The sequence below is a fragment of the Typopeltis vanoorti genome, chromosome 21, assembly GCF_054136105.1.
Source record: "Typopeltis vanoorti isolate ZY-2024b chromosome 21, IOZ_Tvanoo_1.0, whole genome shotgun sequence".
NCBI lineage: Eukaryota > Metazoa > Arthropoda > Arachnida > Uropygi > Thelyphonidae > Typopeltis > Typopeltis vanoorti.
In genome coordinates, this window is record NC_143569.1 from 8,853,089 (window position 1) to 8,875,810 (window position 22,722).

The 22,722-nt window shown below is 33.6% G+C and overlaps 1 protein-coding gene and 1 long non-coding RNA gene across 2 annotated transcripts in view; one reads left to right on the plus strand and one right to left on the minus strand.

Moving 5' to 3' along the window:
• Positions 1-22,722, plus strand: part of LOC150094609 (uncharacterized) — a 944,400-nt gene that overhangs the window by 906,894 nt on the left and 14,784 nt on the right. The window lies entirely within an intron of this gene.
• The window catches only part of LOC150094611 (solute carrier family 35 member F3-like), a 79,809-nt gene that overhangs the window by 29,702 nt on the left and 27,385 nt on the right, over positions 1-22,722 (minus strand). Inside the window, exon 2 of the mRNA XM_090411562.1 lies at positions 3,227-3,617. Coding sequence (XP_090267688.1) covers positions 3,227-3,617 — 391 coding nt within the window. The remainder of the gene's footprint in view (positions 1-3,226; positions 3,618-22,722) is intronic.

A 22,722-nucleotide genomic window follows, 5' to 3' on the forward strand; every position in this document is an offset into this window, starting at 1 on the left:
AACTCGGGAATCTTTATCAGGAATTTCAATTAAAGGTGAGTTAGCCAGTCTCATACGCAAGTGGAGAATTTTTACTAGAAAATAGGGTTTTATTCCCTCGAAACAGGCAAGCCAACACACCCACCCACCCACCCACCCACCCACACACACACACACACACACACACACACACACACACACACCTGTACAGTAGCTATATATGAATAGATTTTTTGGAAATGCTTTCTGAAATAAAGTTAATATAATTGATATTAATTCATAGGCTAGTTAAAAAACAAATATTCGTAATAAAGTTACCCACGATAGTAAAATTACGAATTAAACAAATAATTTAATCCTGAGTTCTTGCGAAATTAAAATCATAAGTTTTGAATATACATTGAAAGAAACGAATGAAAATATAATGATTGTGAAAATCATTATAGCTTGAATCGGATATATGATTAATACTTTTACCAAACCAAATTATTATTTAAACTTTTTTTAGTAATAATTAGAAAGATTTTATTCCCACAAAACAAAACCAGTTTTCGGTTTATGATAACCGAGTAGGGAGGTGTGTGGCCGTAAGTCATTCTTATACGAATTCTAAAAATCCAATCTGATCTCAATGTAAACATTATTTTTAGAGCAACATTACCCTCCAGTTTCAATCGAAAAGAAATATTACTTTCTAGAGAATTTTGATCTTCACAAAGATACCCCGAATTAAGCGTTTTTTGTGTTTTGTGTGTGTGTGTGTGTGTGTTTTCCCTTGAAAAGAACTTCCGTTTATTCACGGTGTTTGCTTACTTTCTGCTCTACTTAAAAACAAGTAACAAAACAGCAGGAAGAACCAAGACAATAGAATCTTATAACGTGTTTGTAATTCAAACTCTGCACACCTAATCAATAATCCATTACAGTAATTCCCTTTAAGATAGCCTACATACACATCCCTGCCCCCCTCCCCACCAAACTTTGTCATTCAATTCTCACAAAAGAACCATCAAAAGCTGGACAGACACCTGGACGCCAGTACTGTACAGTCTTTCAGCGGCTCTGCTGCCAGAACTCAGCCATGAATGCTTAGAAGAATTGGACAACCACAATAGAGACAACTTTAAAACAGTAAACACATTAGTTCCATAGCAACGAAAGTAACAAAGGATTGACGGAGTATTAATCTTTCTCTTCAAATGCGTTGTGATAACTGTCACACCACAGTCACGAATTCTCTAAGAGCCTTGTAGTACACAACAAAGCATCACTCCCTTTTTCCATCCCCCAAATCCAAATACGATTCAGAATTGTGTGTGCGTTACCAATAATTGCACTCGACATGCCAAACAAATTTATCGTTTTATTATATTTTTCGATGTTGCTGTTGTTAAATCAACTAAAAAATTCTAACCGGCGAATGAGATCAGCTAATCTTAAAAATTTAGTCTTAAAATGAGAAACGGATGTCCATATGATGATATCAACGAATATCGCATTAATCCTTTTACCTTTTGTTTACTACGTAACATATCTTAATGAAGGCGCTTAAGAGTTACGTTGTAATTTATATTTTAACTTGATTTTAGAGAACATTTTATGACGCATCACCTCTTTCATTTGTCACGTAAGATAAGCGTCCAATTCACTCCTTTGCGTCCCGCTAAACCTTCCTCTCCTCGGCAGTGAAGAATATAGAAATTGGGTTCAGTATAACATCCAGACTCACCTACATTTAAAACTTTGACTTAACAGCTGTGAACAATGGGAAAAGAAGAGAAGAGAAAAATACATTTAGAATTGACAGAAAAAAACATTCATGTATGTATAATCTGCATCTTCTCCATATCTCTCTGATCTTCCCTTTCAGTCGTTTCCGACTGTAGGTGACTTTATAGTTATTACCACAAAGTATTCCTGGTGGGATTTTGACAGGGTAGTTCACTACTGCTTCCCCACCCCCAATTTTATCCGGGCTCAGGACCTATGACTCGAATGTATTCATAACTGCAATCCATGTGTGTTCACGTCCACTCGGTTAGCCTAGTGGCTATGCGCTTGCAACCATATGCCCGGGGAAGGAGTGTCCTGGGTTCGATTCCCGTCGCCGACGTGAGGAGCTTAAGGATCTTCCTCAGCCATAGTTAAGTTAGCCGGTCTTGGACGTGGATAGCAGGGTTTTTTCCACCAGTTTATCTGGGGTTTTTCATCCCGCAAGCAGGCAAACCAGCCCCGTGAACGCACGTATCTACAGCCATAAATACTTAATCCCCCCCATGAGGGGGCTCAACTCGCCCCAATAGGGACGGGGGAGAAAAGGGAGGAAACTCCATACGAATAAATAAATAAAATAAATGTGTGTTCACGGGGAAGGTTTCTTGTTCTGGGGAACGAAAAACCCGAGTTTCAGGGTTTTTTCACCCCGTATTTTTTAGCCGGTCTCATACAGAAGTATGAGACCGCCTAACTCACCTTTAATCGAAAGAGACCAGATAAAGGTTCCTCACGTCACGGACGGGAATCGAACCCAGGTCTTTTCGACCAAAGGGCTGATGATATGAAATGTGAAACAAAGAAGGACCATCGATCAAAAGATTATTATGAATAACTGGAGATTCCGAGTGCTTAAAAATGTGCAGAACTCTCTTCAGTGACATCAACAGAGCACACAATGAAGAATAAAAGCGTACAAAGGAATTATATTCAAACGGCTTTTGATATATATATATATATATATATATATATATATATATATATATATATATATATATATATATATATAATCTATTATAAGGAAATTTAATAATCTTGGCCAGAGGGATTAATTTACAAAAGAGACTCCAACATATATAAAAATCTAAATTCTAATTTAAATGAAAAAAAAAAAGGTATTATTACATAAAATCAATTTTGGTTTTATTTAAAAAAGTATTTCATACTTGTTACAAAATAAAATGTCAGCTGACAGAAAACAAGCAGAAATATTTATGTTAAAAAAACGTAAATTGTATATTTTATTTATTTACATTTCCTGTTTCTTGGATGAGTGTTCAATAAATAAATTCATGGAACTCTCTTCGATGAATTTAAAAACGTTGTTTATCAGATATTGTAGCCTTGAGGTTCTGTTTACCTTCTCATAGCGACTTCATTTATTTACTATAAAGCTATATAAATATTGAATCAATATTTTAATGCATCACAGCATATTTTTGTTTTATTAAATATAAAGAAGCTCCGTACTTACAAAACTAACTTCCTGATCGACGTCTTCTCCGATAAGGGGCACACTTTGGCAGAAAGATAAACCGGAAAAAACAAACAGTTCCATGTCGTACAAAACCACGTGGTGAAAAACGGTGCATCATACCTTATGATAATAGATGGCGCCACTTGCGTTGTCTGTTTACTATCAGGAGACTGAAAACTTGTATTGGACGTGGACGTAACTTTCTCGATACTCTGTGCGCTTTCGACGAACGAGATCTTGAGCAAATGTGCAGCTCCCACCCACGCGCTGGCAATGATGGTAGTAAGGATGACACCGTAGGAAACCCTCCTTTTGTGTTCTGTACAACACTGACGACCTCTGACCCTAATATAGGGTTGACTGTCGTTATTATCATTTGGATCATTCACTGAAATAAATCAAAAATTATATCAGAAAAGCGGTGAGGAAATACTGATATCAACTCAATGCATTTTTCATTATAAAAAGTTTTTTTTTTACATCGCCGAAATGAAGCCTATTGGTTCTTTAATTTATGGGTGCACCTTTTTGACAACTCGTATAGCAGAGTATATAAGTTCTTTTAGCTATACCCTTAGTATTATACTTGGTCTAGCTACTCATTGATGAGATCTCAATAAAGATCGAAACCGGCCTGGGTAGTGACCTCACACCATAATGTATAACATCATACATCTCCTAGGAGATGAGTTTTACATTATGAAAAATACTAAGAATAGCGATCAGAACTTTCTCCACCTTTGCAACGAGTTGTCCTAGTTTGTATTACGTACTTGAACTACGTGCTTTAGCTTAAGCTAGTAGTCGCCAATACGTTTATAGTTACTATATTCGGCATGAAACTCTTTGATTTTGATCTTTGAGTTTCTTATTCGGTTTTAAAACAATGTGGGATTTAATATCCTCTTAATTTAAACAATGGTTTACATCGCCGAAATGAAGCCTATTGGCTCTTTACTTTAAATATTTTTTCTATATAATTTTAATTTATAAATGAATTGGTACTTTCCTACCAATAATTTAAATGTCCGACAACATTATTTGTTTTTAAATTTTATATCACATGACGCATCACTTAAAGATTAAACTCATAACACTTAAATATATACATAAAATGTCAGTATTGACTAATAAATCAACTTTGTTCTTAATAGCTTTCAAACTCCCGATGGAAACTTGATCACAGACGTGAGAACAGCTAAAATAGATTATCTTGGAAGATTTGGCAATGTGCGAGCAACGCAATAACCTATGGCTGTACAAAAAATGTTCACGTTTATTTTTTATGATAATCCCATAGAACAACATACGTCGTTCACTCTGGAGTAAATTTATGTCTTTTGTTCAGAATTATGGCAGAATCAGCTAAGGCTATGACAACACTGCATCATGTCTGCTGATTGCATGTGTTCTCTAGTTAGTTTTCCATTCTTCTGGAAGAAACTCCCAAGTTGCCAGCCGGAAAATACAGCACTGTGGATAATAGAAAGTTGAGGAGAAAGAAGAAATGTACTCTTCAAGGATGTTAAATTCTGAAGGAGACGTTAAATAACGTGTTTTAAGAGAATTAGAGGAGAAACAATGACCATGGAAATATTTGTAGAAAGCACAACCAACAAAATCCAAATATCTATGTGGACCAAAATGAAGAGTAAATTGGAGAATTAGTCAGAGACAGATAATTAATCAATCTACCAGGTATATTTGCTAAAATAAAGAGCCCAAAGGCTTAATTTCAGCGATGCAAAACTACATAAATCAAGTGGATATTAAATCCAGCATTATTTCAAAGCCGAATGCAGAAACTATGAAAGTTTCGTACGAAATTTGTCCAGAGAGCTTACTGGAATACACTCGCCGGAATTTACGACTTGCCCTAGCGAGGACCCTTATAGAAAACATGATATTCTGTTTACCTTCGCACAGTGACTTCGTTTATTTACTATAAAGCTATATAAATATAGGTATAAATATAAACAAAAGGCTTCATTTCGGCGATGTAGTTTTGCATCGCCGAAATGAAACCTTTTGGCTCTATATTTTAGTAAATACTTTACGCACCAACCGAGAGTTTGCTTACAAAAAATACATCTCTCCAACACTTCGAGTTCTTTAGTACTGAATGAGAGTTTTTGCTCTCTTAAAGTTTCTGCCTGGTTTCTGAGGAGAACCAACAAGTTCGAAGCAGCTGTGAAGTCAGTGAAACCTTATCAAAATGGACCAATAGGAGGCGAATATATGTACTCTTGGGCAAACGATCATGTTTTCTAAAAGGCCCACGCTAAAGCAACTTGTAAATACCTGCAAGTGTATTCCGCAAGCTCTCTGGTCAAATTTCGCACGACACTTTCATAGTTTCTGCATTCGGCTTTGAAATAATGCTGGATTTAATATCCACTTGATTTATATAGTAAGTGCTGAATTGCATAATAAGTCACATTTTGAGGAGATAGATCGCAGGGGACAATCCTAAATGTGAGAACAATATCTAATATTCATACTGGGTTGAATTTTGATTTCTATGGAGATAGCAGTCATAGATAAGTAACACCTTCAGCAAAGAGAAAACTTGGGTTTGGATGCTAGTTGGAGATTAGAGATCGCACTTATTCTAAATAGAGGGTGTCCTGTCCAGAGTTTTGGATGTTGTCAAAAGTAAGATTGGAAGAAAATGATTCTTTCTGTGAGAAGTACGACATGATTCAGTTTTTCTATGTTATAATAACAAAGTTATTATAACCCAATTGAAGAATAATTTGGAGATCAGAATTTAGGATTGGGATTGTATTCTGGAGTTTTTCTTGATTTATGGATACAATGTTTGTTAAATAATAAAGGAGCCTTCTACAGAACCTTGGATAAAATTTGCATTCAGATGGAGAGGATCGGTGATACCAAGAGAAAAAAGATAATAGATGAAAGAGAGCAGAGCTTTTTGGAACTCCAGCATTAATTGCAAAGTTCGATGATAAATATCCCTCTCCCATCCCATTTAATGTGCAACCAAAAAGCTAGCCATCCAGTTGTAAAATTCAGAATATAGATCATAAGGTTTTTTGTAACAAACCCAAACAAATGCCTCACCAAAAAGATATCAACGGCATTTCTAAATTTTTCCGTAGCGTTTTTCCAAAAGTGAATAACATAAAGAAAGCGATCTGTTTATTGACAGCGAAAGAAACCACATTAGCGACCGTCTGGATCACTAATAGTCTTGGACCAGTTATCAGTGATCGTAAGAGTGGAGATTTACTGGCCATCAATTTCAAAATGGCCTCGTATATTCTCCTTTGGGAATGAACTGAGTTGCTGAGTAGATCGGTTTATTTACAGGTTTCCAAGTTGCCTTAGACTAAATATTTCTCTATTGCTGATAGATTTGAAGTAAAAACAGTAGAAAGTAATTTGGCAATAAGATTTGTTGCCTTTCCAATTGTCCAAACAAGAGAGTATAAAAATATATTGGCAAATATTTATCAAGATTCAATTAACAAATAGAAGGAAGCTCAAAAATTGTCTTTTGCTGTGGATAATCATCCAAAAGAAACCTTCATAATAGAGAATGGTCCAAATAGGAAAAGTTGATTTCGATAGTTTTGTCAACGGAATCTAAAAACCAGGAGTACTATTTGAACATGATATAGATGAGGCAATTTCCTACATTTTGTCCCTTCAACGTTTTGAATGTGGTGATAATTGTCTTCCAGCTATTTTGAATTTAGTGTAAATGGAAGAGTCAGTTAGAGATTTAGATGAAAGCCAGGTACGATGTGGTTAATTCTTCATTTGAATACCCTTATCAGACTGCGATGAGTTTTAAAGTGTACCAAACTATGTCCGTATTTATAAAAACAGTTTCAGTTATAAGCTCAGTGTAAATATTTATATTTAAAGACTGAAAAAAAAACGGATCCAGTCAGAAAATGAAGCAATGAAGTCCATAGAAATCACGAAGATCATCCTGGCAGCCATACGTTATAATTTTAGGCAATACGAGAATAGGAGCCGATGTCTGAATGCTGCTTCATGGGAAGTAACGAACTATATTCAACTCTGGATTGCATAGAGATCTGAAATGCATCAATATCTATAATGTACTTATAATTATCTTTGGTGACTACGAAAGTGATTGTTTTTGACTGATGGGTAGAAATAATGTACGCATTAATCTTGTAGGCATATAAACAATGGTTCTGTGAAATGTTCGGTGAGAGCAAATGTCTTGGCCTCTCTTCATAGTCGATCAGAATAAACAGAAAAACAAAAGATAGTTACAGTGATAAACATTAAAATTACCAAGGAAGATGACTTCTGATGATATGAAGAAAGCGACATATAAAGCCTATATATAAAACCTGCTATTTAAAATAGTATAGATGAAGAGAGTTAACAACCTTCAAGGCAATTCATGGAAAGTGGTACATTTGTTGATGTATCGAACCATCAAGAAGATCATTTATAAGGTAATCTATTTTGTTGGAGCTTCCTGAAATCGCACTTTCTCTGGTAAATAGATAAAATGTGGTTTAAAAAACAGTTTTGCATACATTTATTTTCTGTTATCGATGAAACATATTTATAAAAAGCATCAGTTAGCTACTGTTTATTAGACTTATTGACTTATATTTAAAAAGTATAAAGTTTATGAGGCCATAAAACTTTTTAATGATATTTTGCAACTGAATGTCACATTTGTGGTATATTCAGTTGATGAATGATATCTTCTTGGAAAATAACATTTATTCAGTCTCAATCCGGAAGCCCTGTTAACTGTCTCAGAGAGACTTTCTCCCAAATTTTGGAATTCCGAAAAACCAATAAATAAGCCAGAGAACACACTATAGTTGTTCCAATCTCTCCCAGTGAGTTTGGAGAAACTTGCGTGGTTGCTGTTGATATTTCCATGCATCTTATCGAGTCCGGCATGGAGATCTGCTGAGCCAACTACTGTCCTGTGATTTTCCTTCTTCCTTTTGCTATTAAATCGCCAGTTTTCTGTCTAGTCACTTACCACATATACTACTATACGGTTTCACTACCATTGCAGAATCCCTCGGATACTCACTGATGAGGCAACATTTCGTACCTCTTCCTCATTTGACAAACCATGTTGTGCTCTATGATTAAAAGCCTCAACTTCTTTGATAACCGATGTCCTCAATTTGGATTGCTTTGTTATTCTTCAGTGGGGGGAGGGAGATAACCTTATGCACTTCATTGCTATGAAAATAGAGTCCTGTCTAATTTCTAACAAGAAAGATACTACATCACCTGCAGTTACAAAATACGAAAAAATTTCTCTCCTTGGGAAAGACGATAAATTTAATCCTTCTGGAGATCGTACACCACCAGAATTTTGTCCATTCACATCTTATCCTTAGTTCCTTCAGCCGCCAAGTACAATTTGTAGTTCATGATATAAGTGGCCTTGTACATCCTCGGAACTTACTAGAAATTTTACATAATTCTGATGGGAAAGAAAATTATCTGAAGATTGATCAAATGAAAGTTTTACTTCTGGGTTTGATTTGTTTTGTTTTTGCTGGTTTATTTCGTGTCAAAAGGGAATGACGTGATATTATGCTCTGAAAATATACAGCTCTATAATATCTTCTCATCTGATAGGGTTCTCTACACCGCTACTTAACTAGTTGTTTTGTGTTCTAGTTGTCATTTGAAGTTTCTGCGATCTGCGTGTTTTTTCCAGAGAGTCGATAATGCAGGTTTCACCGCATAGCTTTCCAGTTTAAACCGTAACCTTTAATGCAGGGGAGATTTGTGTACGAATAGCTGCATTGTGCACATAGATTGGATCATACAGTACTTTTGCCCATTTTTAATATCTGTGATTCGTCGTGAAGAGTATAAAATACTTTCACTCAAGTGCACTTCTCAAATAAGTTTGTTATTTTATGGACAAATGTATGAAGTCATGTACATGCAATTTTTAATAGTAGCGTAACATTAAAATGTTACAACAATTAAAGAGTTACAGTTAGAAGGCATATTGGAACATATGGGACAGAACGTTTGAGCTTTTTATATTCACGTAAAGCCTCTTCTGGGATATGCATTTATTTATACTTTTTAATTGGTCCATGTAGCAAGTTCGGAGGGAGCTACTTGTCTATTCCACTTTATCTGGTATTGCTTCAAAACTGAAATTTATACATACTCAAAACGAGTTGCATGTAACACAAATAAAAACACAGAATAAGAAGATAAAAACAAAACAAAACAAGGGTCGTAAAACGCTAGAAACCTAAAAATAAATAAAAAATTTAATTGTGAATTTTAATTTTAATCAGATAATTTGTTTATTATAATTAATTGGTTTAGCACAGCTAAATTGCCCTAACATAATTTGATTAAAATTAAAATTTTCAATTTGCATGTTTGTGCTGTTTTTTTTCCCCTCCTTCGTTTTAACTTTGATGCTCGATAAAATAAAGCAGACGCACTTAAAACCATTACTTTATTGCTTTTGCGCTGAGATAAACTTGCATGCTTCAAACATTCTCTCAGTGTCTGATAACAGCAGATGTATGAACTGGACAATGTGTTATTCGGCCGGTCTACGAATTTCACGGGGAGAAAAAATACAAATTTCCAGGAAGGACACTACCATTCCTATGAGATTAAGACTTTATAATTCACAGAAATTACTTTCATTCCACTTTTATGCAACGCTGTAGGACTCGCACTCCATTTTCTATGGCTACATAACAAAGATGGATTTAATTAATAAAAGAACATTTTCTAGTGCAAGCTGGACCGTATAAGAGCATGTGTCAGTGCATATGCTCCTCTACTAACCGATATAATTCCCTTTGAAAATCATTTCCATTACTTTCTAGTAACATCTGCTCCGTTTGAAAAGCCCTCTTATTATAGTCGGCAATAAAACGATGTTTCCTTTTAATAAACCCACAAATTCATTGTCCAGTTCACTTACTTTCAGATCGACAACGGTGTGACATATATTAGAATATCAAGAGATGATGTATATCGATTGGTCGTGATCTGACAATGAATTATTCATTTTAAGTCAGCTTTTATGCATGAGTTTCAAATTCCGTCGATATGAAAATTTCTGAATGGAGTTTAAATTTTTGAAGAATTTATTAAGGCCTGGACTATCAAATAGTTATCAGTTTAACGAAAAGGATATTACAGTGTCACAAATTATTAGATCCGCAACCAAATAAAAACCGGAATATGAATTTTTCAAATATTCGCCAATAAAGAATACAAATATTTAAGATAAAAAATAAGGAGAGATAAATATTTACTTATAGATTAAATTTAAATTCAGTAAACGTATCAAATATGAATGGCACATTTCGTTTTAAAAAATCTACCTCAATCTGAGCTCGGGCTGTACGAACGAGAACAAGAACACGTGACATCGTCCAGTATTGTTCAACGTCAATAACGTTATATATCTACATTCTGTTATTTGAGTTTTATGAATAGCCAAACCTTGTTTAAACTTTAAGTTATACTATTTACCCCCTGAAGATGTAAATCCTACGATTTACAAAACTTTTCAGGAACTATTATTTCAGTGTTTTATTTATATAACTGAATAATAAAAAAATGTGGTGTAATCACCGAAATATATCTTTTGAACCAATTAGACACAGAAGTCTACGCCTGCAACATTTCGTTTTACGTCTTGAAAGCCACCCACATAACAGAATGAAGCTCCTTAGCTGAATTAACCATAAAAAAAGAGAATACTGAATTATAAAAAAACAATAGAAAAAAATTAAAAATCACACAAACTCAATCTCAGACTTCAAATTAACAAGACAAGAAAATAATCACAAGATTCGCGATGTTCAAGAACCAGTTTTGGTATGTAGGTAGTCATCACCTTTTAATTATAGCATTTTATGCCAAAGTCTTGCCGTGCGACTTCAGGGATCAAAGACTTTCGTACTCAAAGTACAGTGAGCGACGAAGCAGAGCTAAAACTGTAGCGACGTCTAAAAATCGGGCCATGGCCACTCTAGGGTTGGGTAAAGAGCAAGAACGTTAGCAATAAAATCTTTGAATAATGCAGACTGCTAGTGGAATCCTTTCAGACTTGCAGAGAGTCAAATGAATAACTGCATAGAGAAACATTCATTTCTTCAGAGTAGCATCTCTCTCTCTCTCTCTCTCTCTCTCTCCTTCATTGAAATTCCTCTATAAGTCATCGTAATAAAATTATTCTATTGTGATAACAGAAATCCAGGACCACTTTTTATTCGTATACTCACTTGAAGACCTCTTCGTGCGCGCGCGCGCGTACGCACGCACACACACACACACACAACAGTCCTTGACAACTTATATCGCCTTTCTAAGCTCTGAAAAATTTATGAAGCCATCGATCAACTTACAATTGCCTGACGTGGAACTTAACGATCAGAAAGACACGTCGTGTGTACATTCTGGAGAGAAATTCTCGTATTTATTTCGGTGACAAAATGTAATTAACGATCAAAATGATATTTTAAGAGTATCAGATAGGGAAATCGGAAGAGATCTGTCAGAAGAGGTACAGTAGCTATGCAGTATTAGAGAGAGAGAGAGAGAGAACTTTCTATGCTATCTAACCTTCCTTCAACATTGAACGGAATTACATTTTCCGATTTTAAAAGAACGTAAAAAAAAGAAACAAAAAAGGAGTGCAAAATGAAGAAAAAAATACGAGGAAAGTTATAGATCGGTTTCTGCTGAGAGTCAATAGTATAACGGCTTTTATTTATCACGGCAGAGGTTCGAAATTTGTCTAGTACGCTAGGGGTATTTATAAGGATATCTAACATGAATGTTAGTTAACAGATATGGTTTTGGGCCCTTCTTAGCAACTGAGCAAACTAGTTTAAAATTACAGGCAACTGATAGGTAATATAGGGAAAGGAAACTTTAGTGCAACAAAATGCTGCAAACTCCCACTCAACTAAGTTGATAAATGTTCAAGCAGGAGTGCACTTAAAAATTTCCACTCATTCTTCGGAATAAATTATCAGCTGTTGGTAGAGCAGACAGCGTATCCGCCTTACAACAGTCTACACGTTCGAATTCCATTGTGAAATGAATGTTTTTGAACACTCATAAGCGATAAGTAGACGATTTTCGTCTTATAGTGTAAGACAGTGGTGCATACTGAAGGTATAAAGTGACTGAAAAAAAAGTTCCATGAAAAAGGATGGACCTGCTAATACTTGATAAATCCCATTGATATTGGCTTTCATATTTGTATACTGTTCTTCCATTAGAGCGAAAGAAGGATATGGGGATTCTATTCCCAAAGCGACGTATCCATAATTTTTCATCAGATGCCCAAAAATATAAATCCGACAAGAACAGTCGTTTGTCGCGTTGAAGCTTCTTCGTTTAACAAGCTAAATTAGCGAAGAGGTTCTTCTAAGACGGTTACACATTTACTTCCATAACACTTTTAGAAGCAACTGCTTACATGGATGTTTTCAAAGCGTTCTGAAAGTCATGCACTGGCAATCTAAGTTAGGTCTGCCGTAATACGACCCGTCCATAGTAGCAGCACGTCGTAGCATAAGTTGTCAACGTTTCGTGGCGAGAAACGCCGTTAAGAAAAATTATTGCGTGAATGGAAATCGTGTTTTACAGCAAATGTCTTTTCTTCGACATTTCATTAAAAGTAGCAGAATACGAATCATCAACATCATTTCACTGATTATGTCCAGCTTTTGCGCATATCGTTTTTTCAGGTGCTGAAAACAGAAGTGCAGCTAAGTACCGAAAACTGCAGGACTTCGTACGAAGTTCGTAAATAATGTGGACGCATCTCGGTGAAATGAAAAATTTCGTGTACTCGTCGAATTAATCGTGCCTCATTAATGAAGCCGAGGATGCATTAAATGAAATTACAATTACTTCTCATTCTTAACGCTCAAATTCATTAATGAGTGCATGCGTGCGTGCGTGCGTGCGTGCTTGGATAATAGGAAATCATAATCCGCACGTTAAATAACCGACCATATGAGAATGTTAAAAATAGCAGAAAGAAAGAAAAAATCGAAAACTTTTTTGCTATGAGAGATTAGAAAATTATAAAATAGTACTTTAACAAAATGGAAATGAAAGTATTATTTGATCGATATAATTTTTATAAGATGGTAAATCAAAATTAAACGTAATTTATTTTTCATGAAACCTCGAAAAAATTAAAACGTACTAAATCAAACATTTAGCATTATTTTTTAATGAGGTTCCCTTGCATTTCCTAACTCACCCTCAGTTATCATAAATGTGCAAACGGCAACGCAACTGAAAGTGAATTAAATGAAACCCATTCAGGTGGAAATCCCAATCAAATATCGCCAAAATAAATGCTTCCAATGTTAAATAAAAGCATTTCAGATTAATCCATTGATGAAACGGGGCCGGGGGGGTCTCTGCTTAAACAGTAGTGAAATAGTTAATAGTTTTGCACAGCCAGAAATATAACTGGAGATATGAATGCAAGGGTGGGCCTTAAAATTAATGCTTTAATGGTGTGTCAAATCCGAATTTTTAGTTATTCATAAGCTTGCCGAGTACGGAACGTACACTTATTAAACTTTCGGCGGAATTTAATTCAGAATACTTAAGTGAGGTAAAAAAAAAGTAAATTTAAACTTAAAATCGGTAGTAGTAGAAGTAAGGTTGAAAAGAAATCAGTCAGCAAGCTGTAAAATGAGTTGGGGCAGCATTCAATACAACTCTGTACCGTAGAAATTGTAGAAGTATACCAGCGGACATAGAGGAAAACATCATGAAAATATTATAAGGCGAATACAAATTAACTTGGATATTAATGATAAGTTGAAAGAAACCTTCATTGTTGTTAATTTTGATAATTAACTGAAGTTGGGTCAGGGTTGTTGGAGTACGGGCGAAACAACCAAGGCTATGACACCATTATATTGGGTCTATGAACTACTTGTATTCTCTGGCCAGTTTACCCTCTTTTGAAGAATGAAAATCCTGCAACTTTCATATGAAGCTGGCGAACTTACTTTCAGCTGAAAGTCATTATAAAAATTCCTTGCAAACTATAAGGTATACAAACGCATTCGAACTGAGGAAGGGGATTTGACATTCGTGGTTGCCCAGGAAACGTTACTGATTATGTTAATTATCCAAGAAAATAAAGTTGGCATTAGAGAAATTTGCGTTACACTGTATGAAATAAGACCATTACTTCTTCCGTTTAGGATAGAAGGGCTTAAAATAGTTTTTAAATGCACACAGAATATAACAGATTAAGGGATATTATTGTATTTTTAAAACAAATCGGTTTTTCTAAAATAAAACCAACATCAGCTCGGTCGAAAGTATTCTTCTATTGTAGAATAAAAATTCTTTACTTGGAAGAGTTATTATTAATTGATTGATTGATTATTTAAGGAAAAACAATGAGACATGATAATATATTCTCAAAATATGATCATGAAAGATCATAACATAATGACGATTTTTTCTTATTTCGGATTAACAATTTTATGAAGCGATTTATGCTGGAGAAGCAACTGTCATAACAATAATTTTCTTGCCTTATCTCTAAAGGGCAAACTCTTAAGCCACCGATATCAATAGTAGTCAAATATGGTGAGTTTGTATATAAATATGTGTCACGATCGAATGCCGTTTAATGTCAGTTTACTAGTATTATATCTTGAAAGGACTTAAAAATAATCTACCTAATTAAAAAAAAACTATCGCATGTTTTCTACAGGGACACCAAGTACATAAGAAAGCATATTTGCAATTTTAAGGAATGTTTATATTTCAGAACAATTTAGCGTTTATGTGACATGAATGAAATTTTTTTTTTTTACTTTCTTTACACTGCCACTGTTTTTCACTTATATTTTTGCTCGTTTCTTAATGTCATCAGTTATGTGCAACCTCAGAAGTTATACAGATAAGCCCTCTTTCATGCGACAGTTGGAAATGTCAAGGGTTGCTCATGGATTACGGTAATGAATGAATTTACGGTCAACTGAACATCGCTACAAACTAATCATGACTCCCAATGCCATCCTCTCAAAAACTTTAATACAAGCTTCTCCTTTCTGATTCAGATTTTTCTGCGATCTTAGAAAACTTTTAAGTCGCTCCTTACATGTATTCTTCTACTATAATATCTGGATGGACTATGCGTCTAATTATTCGCGTTTGTATTTTATAATAACTTATTCCATCTGGAATTATTAATACCTATTTTCTTCCCTTGCAAAATAGCTCAAGATTTACTTAAACGTTTCATTTAACCCTTTCAAATAAAGGTCAATCTAGAATGATACAACTTAGTTTCGAAGAGTACCGCTAAACAACTTTTCCCTATACTAAGTTAGGGAATAAAATTTTTCTTATGTTGTTGCAGCTAATGATGCAGTGTGCACTGATAACTTTGCCATGATAACCAAAAACCGAAGGACAACGCTGTAGTGCATATGCGTTTCAAATTGAGTTTGTCGAAGACCGCGCATACCTCTTTCACCATAGAAGGCTGTATCATAAATGGTTTCTATCCTTCCCGGAAACCTGACATTTAAAATGAATTAATTTTTTATCAGAGAAGGTTGTTGCCTAGGTACCCTGTTGCTATGACAACGACCAATTCCCTCGTAATATTAAAAAGTTTTTACTCATCGCCAAATTCCCGGAGGTTTATAACTAATGGGCGGTGTTACAGGTCATTATGCCAGCAATGAGCTATAGAAGTAGACATATTATCATAACCAATAACATAATGGACTCAATTAAACCGTACTCAATGTGTGTGTGACATTGCATGACTGCTTCATCTCCGAAAGAATTTGTAAAATGATGAACCAAAGTTCCGTTTCTTGCTTCACTGAACAAATTGAATGAAAGAGTATAAAAATGCAAGATAAAAACTTCAAAGTTAGTAAACGTGGAAGGAACTGTCTTTGTAGTATACATAAAATTGTATAAATATAAATGTTCAAGTATATAGTCATATTTGGAGCTTCTGTAGCTGAGACAGTTTCGGCGAAGCTCTTAGACAGAGACCTGGATTAGACCATTCGAAAAGAACTATTTTCAGTTGAAGGTGAGTTATCCACCGGAAACTCGGGTTTTTCTTCCTGTACAGCCAAGCGAATACATGCAATTGGCACACTAAAAACAAATATTTAGGCATAAGACTAGTCATCGTCTCCTAAAATTATGTTTCCGAAAGCCCAGAATGCTTGGTAAGATGCTCACTTTAATCAAGAGCTTTAAGTAACACGGTTTGTTTAAGTAACACGGTTTGTTTATTTATATTATATAGTTAACTAGCAGTTCACACAGACATCAACACGGTTCTCTCCAAAGCACAAGACCTAAACGAAATTACAACATACTTCTACCAAAACGCAATTCTAATCAACGGCACCAAGACACAGATGTTAATAATACATAATCCAAGAATCACGCGCCCCGCACCACTATCGCTACACTGACACATACCACTGCATTAACAACAAATATACCTGCCAATGTCCCGAAATTAAACCCATAACACATGCAAAACGCCTTGTGCTTTACATAGATTACCACCTTAGATGGATAAAACATATAGATTACCTACATAATAAACTCCGCATCATCGCAGCAAAACTCTTCCAAGTAAAAGACATGATTCCATCTAACATAAAAAAAAAACTCCTATATCACGGTATCTGTGAATCTCTACTCAAGTACGATATAACAGTCTATGCAAACAAATCAAACAGCCAGCTAACAAAAATAGAAATATTACATAGGAAAATCATCGTGTCAACAGTGATTTGGAGACGTTATACAAAACAGCCAATATCCTAACCACTTATGGCGACACACAGAATACTGAGCATTAAAAATCTGAAACACTACATAATGTTACTAAGAAATTACTTCAACATCACATATCGTAATAGAGACACATATCGCATAACACGACCTACTCTTTACATTCCCTTCAACAACTCATACGGTTCTTTTGTGAGATACCCACGCTACTTAACAACCTACCAAGAAATTTAAAACACATAGACAACTACAGAACATTAAAACACGAACTCTGGAAACTATACCAAAACAGTTAATATAGCATTAACAATTATATACACATGAGAAATCACCAGCATCCAACCCCCACATTTCATCCATAAACAGTATCAAACAAAATAAATAATGAAAGCTAATCCCACTCTCTTCATAAAAGCTAACCCCAGCTTCAAAGTAGGGGGGGGGGATTAGCCGCCACATTCAACTAATCCTCATAATCATAGACTGCAAATTATTGTAATGAATATGTCAATACCGTGTATAATAGTAAATGAAGATACCGGTATGAAAAAACAAAAAGAATGTATTTATATTTAAAGAAAAAAAATATTAAAAAGAAATAAGGTACTTTAAGCTGCGTACAGAATTTGGTACAGAGCAGAAAATGTAATATGTCTTAATTGTACATATGTAAATACTCTGTATGAATAATAGAAAAAAAAATTATTATTTAAAAAACTATTATATAGATAAATTATATCTATTGTTATTATATATATAGAGTGTAAAAATGCAAAAAATCTATAATAATCATCATTGTTAATATTTAATAATATACGTTGTAAACAATTATTATTATTATTATTATTATTATTATTATTATTATTTAAAAATATTATGAACGTGCAAGTATCTGTTATGCACAATTGTGTTCATGTAATGTATTATAAATATTATATATAAATATAAAAAATGTTACTATTATTATTATATGCATATATGCAATTTATCTGAGACATAATAGAATGTTAAAAAAGATATCATCATCATCATATTAGTATTATTATTATGTATCGTAAGATATATCTGTTCTGCAAACAAAATCAAAGAGCATAACTGAAGTTATTTTTAGTTGTTTACAACGGATGGAAAAAATCGTGTCATTCTATAATTTTTACTTCAGAAACTCTAACTTTGGCATGCACAGCCAAACATTTTGCTAAGTAAAAAGATAGAATACTGTGAATAAAAGCAAAGAATTTAACTAGTTTTAAAAAAAGTTGAAGATCAGTAACATCACTCTCGAAGACGAAACTCGTTCCTAGAGGTCGCTCTCAATCGTTCTCGATAGATCAGAAGAAAAATTGAAGTCAATCCGGATAAAAGTGCTGGTAGATTTGGCCGAACCTGATCTTCAAGGAAAACGGTACGGTGATGGTTTTCGTTACTGGGATTTCAAGTTAACAGAAATGTCAAAATTTACGGCACGAAATTGAATAAGCACAGAATCGTGTCAATGTCGCCAACGAAACAAACAGATCGCTGCCCGTAATATTTTCCTTGAACAAGCTAAACAACCGGGTGAAATAGCACTTCTGCTGGAGATAGACCGTGGATAAGTACGTTTGGTGGTGCGTTGTATGTTTTTATTCTTGTATGTAAGCTTTTGCACGGCCGTTTTCCGGAACTAGTTCAATCGAAAGCGGATTATCCTCCAACAAAGCAGTGTCAGACTGCACACAATTTAGATACGGGCAGAAATTAAGGAACCAGAGATAGAAAGTCTCACAACCTGCATTCACTTCAAACTTAACGACGTATGATTAATTCTTGTTCTGGTAAATAATTCAATTAATTTCTAGGAGGTGAACCATCGACTTTCTTGATCTGATGATTTTTTTTATTTGTTTGTCTTCTTTTTTTTTTTCAAGAAGTATCATAGAAAGTTATCGTAGAAAGAAAAAATCAAGACGATTGCCCCATAAGGGGCAATCGTCTTGATTGTAAGGGAAGCGTCACTCCCATGGTTCCCTAGCTGGATCAGTCCTCTTCTTCCTCTACTTTGAGAAAGATCCACTCACTTTAATCTTTCCTATGAGGCTTTATCATCCAACTCTTCTTATTTTATGATCCTTATGCTATTATAGTACTCTAGGGCCATGGTGTCTTTCCATTTCTGGCCTTACAACTATGTCCTCTCTATAAACCTTTACTATAATTATACTATATTCTACTATATTTTACTCTTTCTCCTTCAATATACCCTATTCTTCCTATGGGTTTAAATTTGGAAGAAGGATAGTTCAGAAGCCTTAAGGTAGCAGCCCTACCACTGGACCTCCATCGCTAGGCTAGTCACCTGACATGGATAATTAATCTACTTCTAAGCCGACAAGAAAAAAGGTAGTCGGAATGAATCTATGAAAAACAACCCTGGAATGGAAAAGGTAAAACAGAAATGGAAACGACAAAATATAATACATATAGCAAACTGGAATATAAGAGGAATAGCATATAAAGAAATAGAATTAGACCAAATATTAAATGAATGAAAATTTCAAATAGCAGTAATCACTGAAACAAAAAATAAAAATAAAAGGAACCATGAGAACTGAAAATTTTACTGTGATATATAGTGGAGTTGATAGAGACCAAAGAGCACAAGCAGGAGTTATGATTTGAATTCATAATTCCCTTTCAAAACAGTTAAAATATTATAAATTATGGAATGAACGAATAATAGAAGCTAGAATAAAATCAGATAGATGTTATTTAACAATAATCAGTTTACATGCCCCAGAAGAAGAAAGAGAAGAGTGGAATATTGAATTGTATAATCAGCTACAAAACATATATAATAAAATAAATAAAAATAATTACGTAATTTTAGCAGGAGACTTAAATGCAAGAATTGGAAACACGAAAATTAATAATAATATAGGAATACATGGAGAACACACTCTAAACAGAAATGGTAAAAAATTGATTGACTTTGTAGTTTATAATAACCTAAAAATAATGAATTCCTTCTATAAACATAAAGACATACATAAATATACTTGGGCAGCAAGAGGATGGAAATCAATATTAGATTATTTTATCTTCAATGAAAAGGCATCATAATTTTCACTAGATGTTAGAGTTCACAGAGGATATGAAATACGAGGCTTAATGCTCGTAAGTAGTGACCACTTCCTCGTTAAAATAAACTTAATAGTATCATCAAAATGGCTAACAAGAATAGAAAGAATATTTAAAACATTTGTTTATAAAACTAGATTATTAAATGACACAAATATACAATGGCTATATGAACAAAGAATTAACAAATATTTAGATAAAATAAAACGAAATCAAGAAACAGAAATAAGAATGGCTTAATATAATATAAAAATTATACTAAATACAGCAGCAAATGAAAGATTAAGAAAAACAAAAAAAAAATTCAATAAAACAATACTGATGATATGGAACGATACAATCAAAGAAATAATCAAAATGAAAAAAGAAGCCTATCATAAATGGTTAAGCAGTAAAAGATTAGAAGATGAAATAGAATATAAAAGAATAAGAGCCATAGCTAAAAGAACATTTAGCAAAAAAGACAGAGAATCATGGAACAAATTTGTTTCTAATTTAGAACGTGATCTATATAAAATAAGACCCAATGTATATAAGATTTTGAAAGTACAGATACTAAAGAAAACATAAAAGTAAACACTGATTTTAAATTAGAAGAATTTCTATACAGAATTGTGGACAGATAAATATTTTAAAAAAGATAACTGTCAAACATTTAATGAAAATAAAAAGGAAATAACTAAAGAAGAATTAGAAATCAGTCTGAAAGAAACAAGAAATGAAAAATCACCTGGAAAAGATAGGTTAGGTTCAGAGTTATATAAATATGCAGGAATAAGGCTCAAAGAAAGAATCCTATTATTTTTAAATAAAATTTATTTAACTAGTAACCCCCCAATAGAATGGTAAAAGAAAAAGCAGTTGTGATTCCTATCTTTAAAAAAAGTAGTAGAGATGACCCTAAAAACTATAGCGGTATAATAAGTATTCTAAATTCCTGTTAGAAAATATATAGCAGAATTTTAAATAACAAACTAATCAAATATTCTGAACACTTTATTTTAGAAGTACAGAATGAATTTAGAAAAGGACGATCATATATAGACCGGCCTTTTCCCTAAAATTAATAATAGAGAAAAGAAGAGAATACAATTCAGAAACACATATCGCATTTATTGACTTTGAAAAAGCATTTAAGAGAGTTAAAAGAACATTTTATTTAGCATATTAAAAGAAATATAAATACCAAATAATATTCTAAAATCTATCATAAGTATATATGAAAATAATCAAATACAAATAAGATTAAATCATGAGCGAGAGAGAGAGATATATATATACGAGAGAGATAAACCAAGGAGTCCGACAGGGATGTTCATTTTCACCAACTTTTTTTAATATTTATCTAAATGAAATAATAATATTTCATCAAGGTATTAAACTTTCTCCTACTGTGAACATGAACACTCTCCTTTTTTGCTGACGACCAAATAATAATTACGAATTCTGAAGATAACTTACAGAAAGCTAGGATGTATGATCACATATGAAAATGAAAAAGATATAAACGTAAAAATTGCAAAATATTTAAAAATAACAGGTGTGATTAACTCTATATTTAAACCAAACCTAGTTCAAAAACAAAGCAGACTAAAAGTATACAATACATTAGCCCTACCAGTCTTAATGTATGGAAGCGAAATCTGGACAATAAAACAAAAAGACAAAGATTAATAACAGCTGAAATGAAGTTTATGAGAAAAACTGCAAAGTATACCCTATTTGATAACAAAAGAAACGAAGAAATTATGAAAGAATTAAACCAGGAATCAGTAATAGAAAAAATAAAAAATTATTAACATAAATGGATGGAACACGTTCAAAGAATGAAAACAGGAAGAGCTGAAAACAAGCGTTAAGTTACAAACCATTAGGAAAAAGAAAACCAGGACTTCCTCTTAAGAGATTCAGCGATGATTTCTAATGCCGGAACAGGCCACTCTAGGCCTAAATCCTTGACAGGCATGATGGTGATCGTAGAAAGCTCGAGCTGTACACTAATCAGGGGCATTAAGACATTTTTAATTAAACTTCTTGCAGTATTACAGTAAAAATCAAAATTTTGAAAATTTATGACTGACCCTTTTATGATTACAAGACCTCGTATAATTAATAAAAGACAGACAATATTATTCCATAACGTTACTTTCCATCTTTCATTAATTTCTTGGTCATCATCAATGCCATTTTGAATGCATTTTTGTCACAAGTCAAAAATGATGGAGCAGGAAATGGACCTTTCTCATACATGGCATACAATGCAGACCTGTGGCATAAAACAGCATCGCTGGTTCTGATTAATGTTTGACTTCCCTTACGGATATAAGCTATGGACTCTTTTTCAAGGAGATAAACAAGATCCTATAGCAGTATTGCATAATTAAGTTTACGTTATTATTAGTTTCCAATAAATGGGTATTTGTCAGATTTTCGATTTCATTCAGATCTTCTATGAGATTTTATTAATAGGTTTGCTTATTTCATTATTTATCTTCACTAAACATCGTAACATTGAGAATGAATACATTTGATGTTTACCTGTCTGTTTTCATATT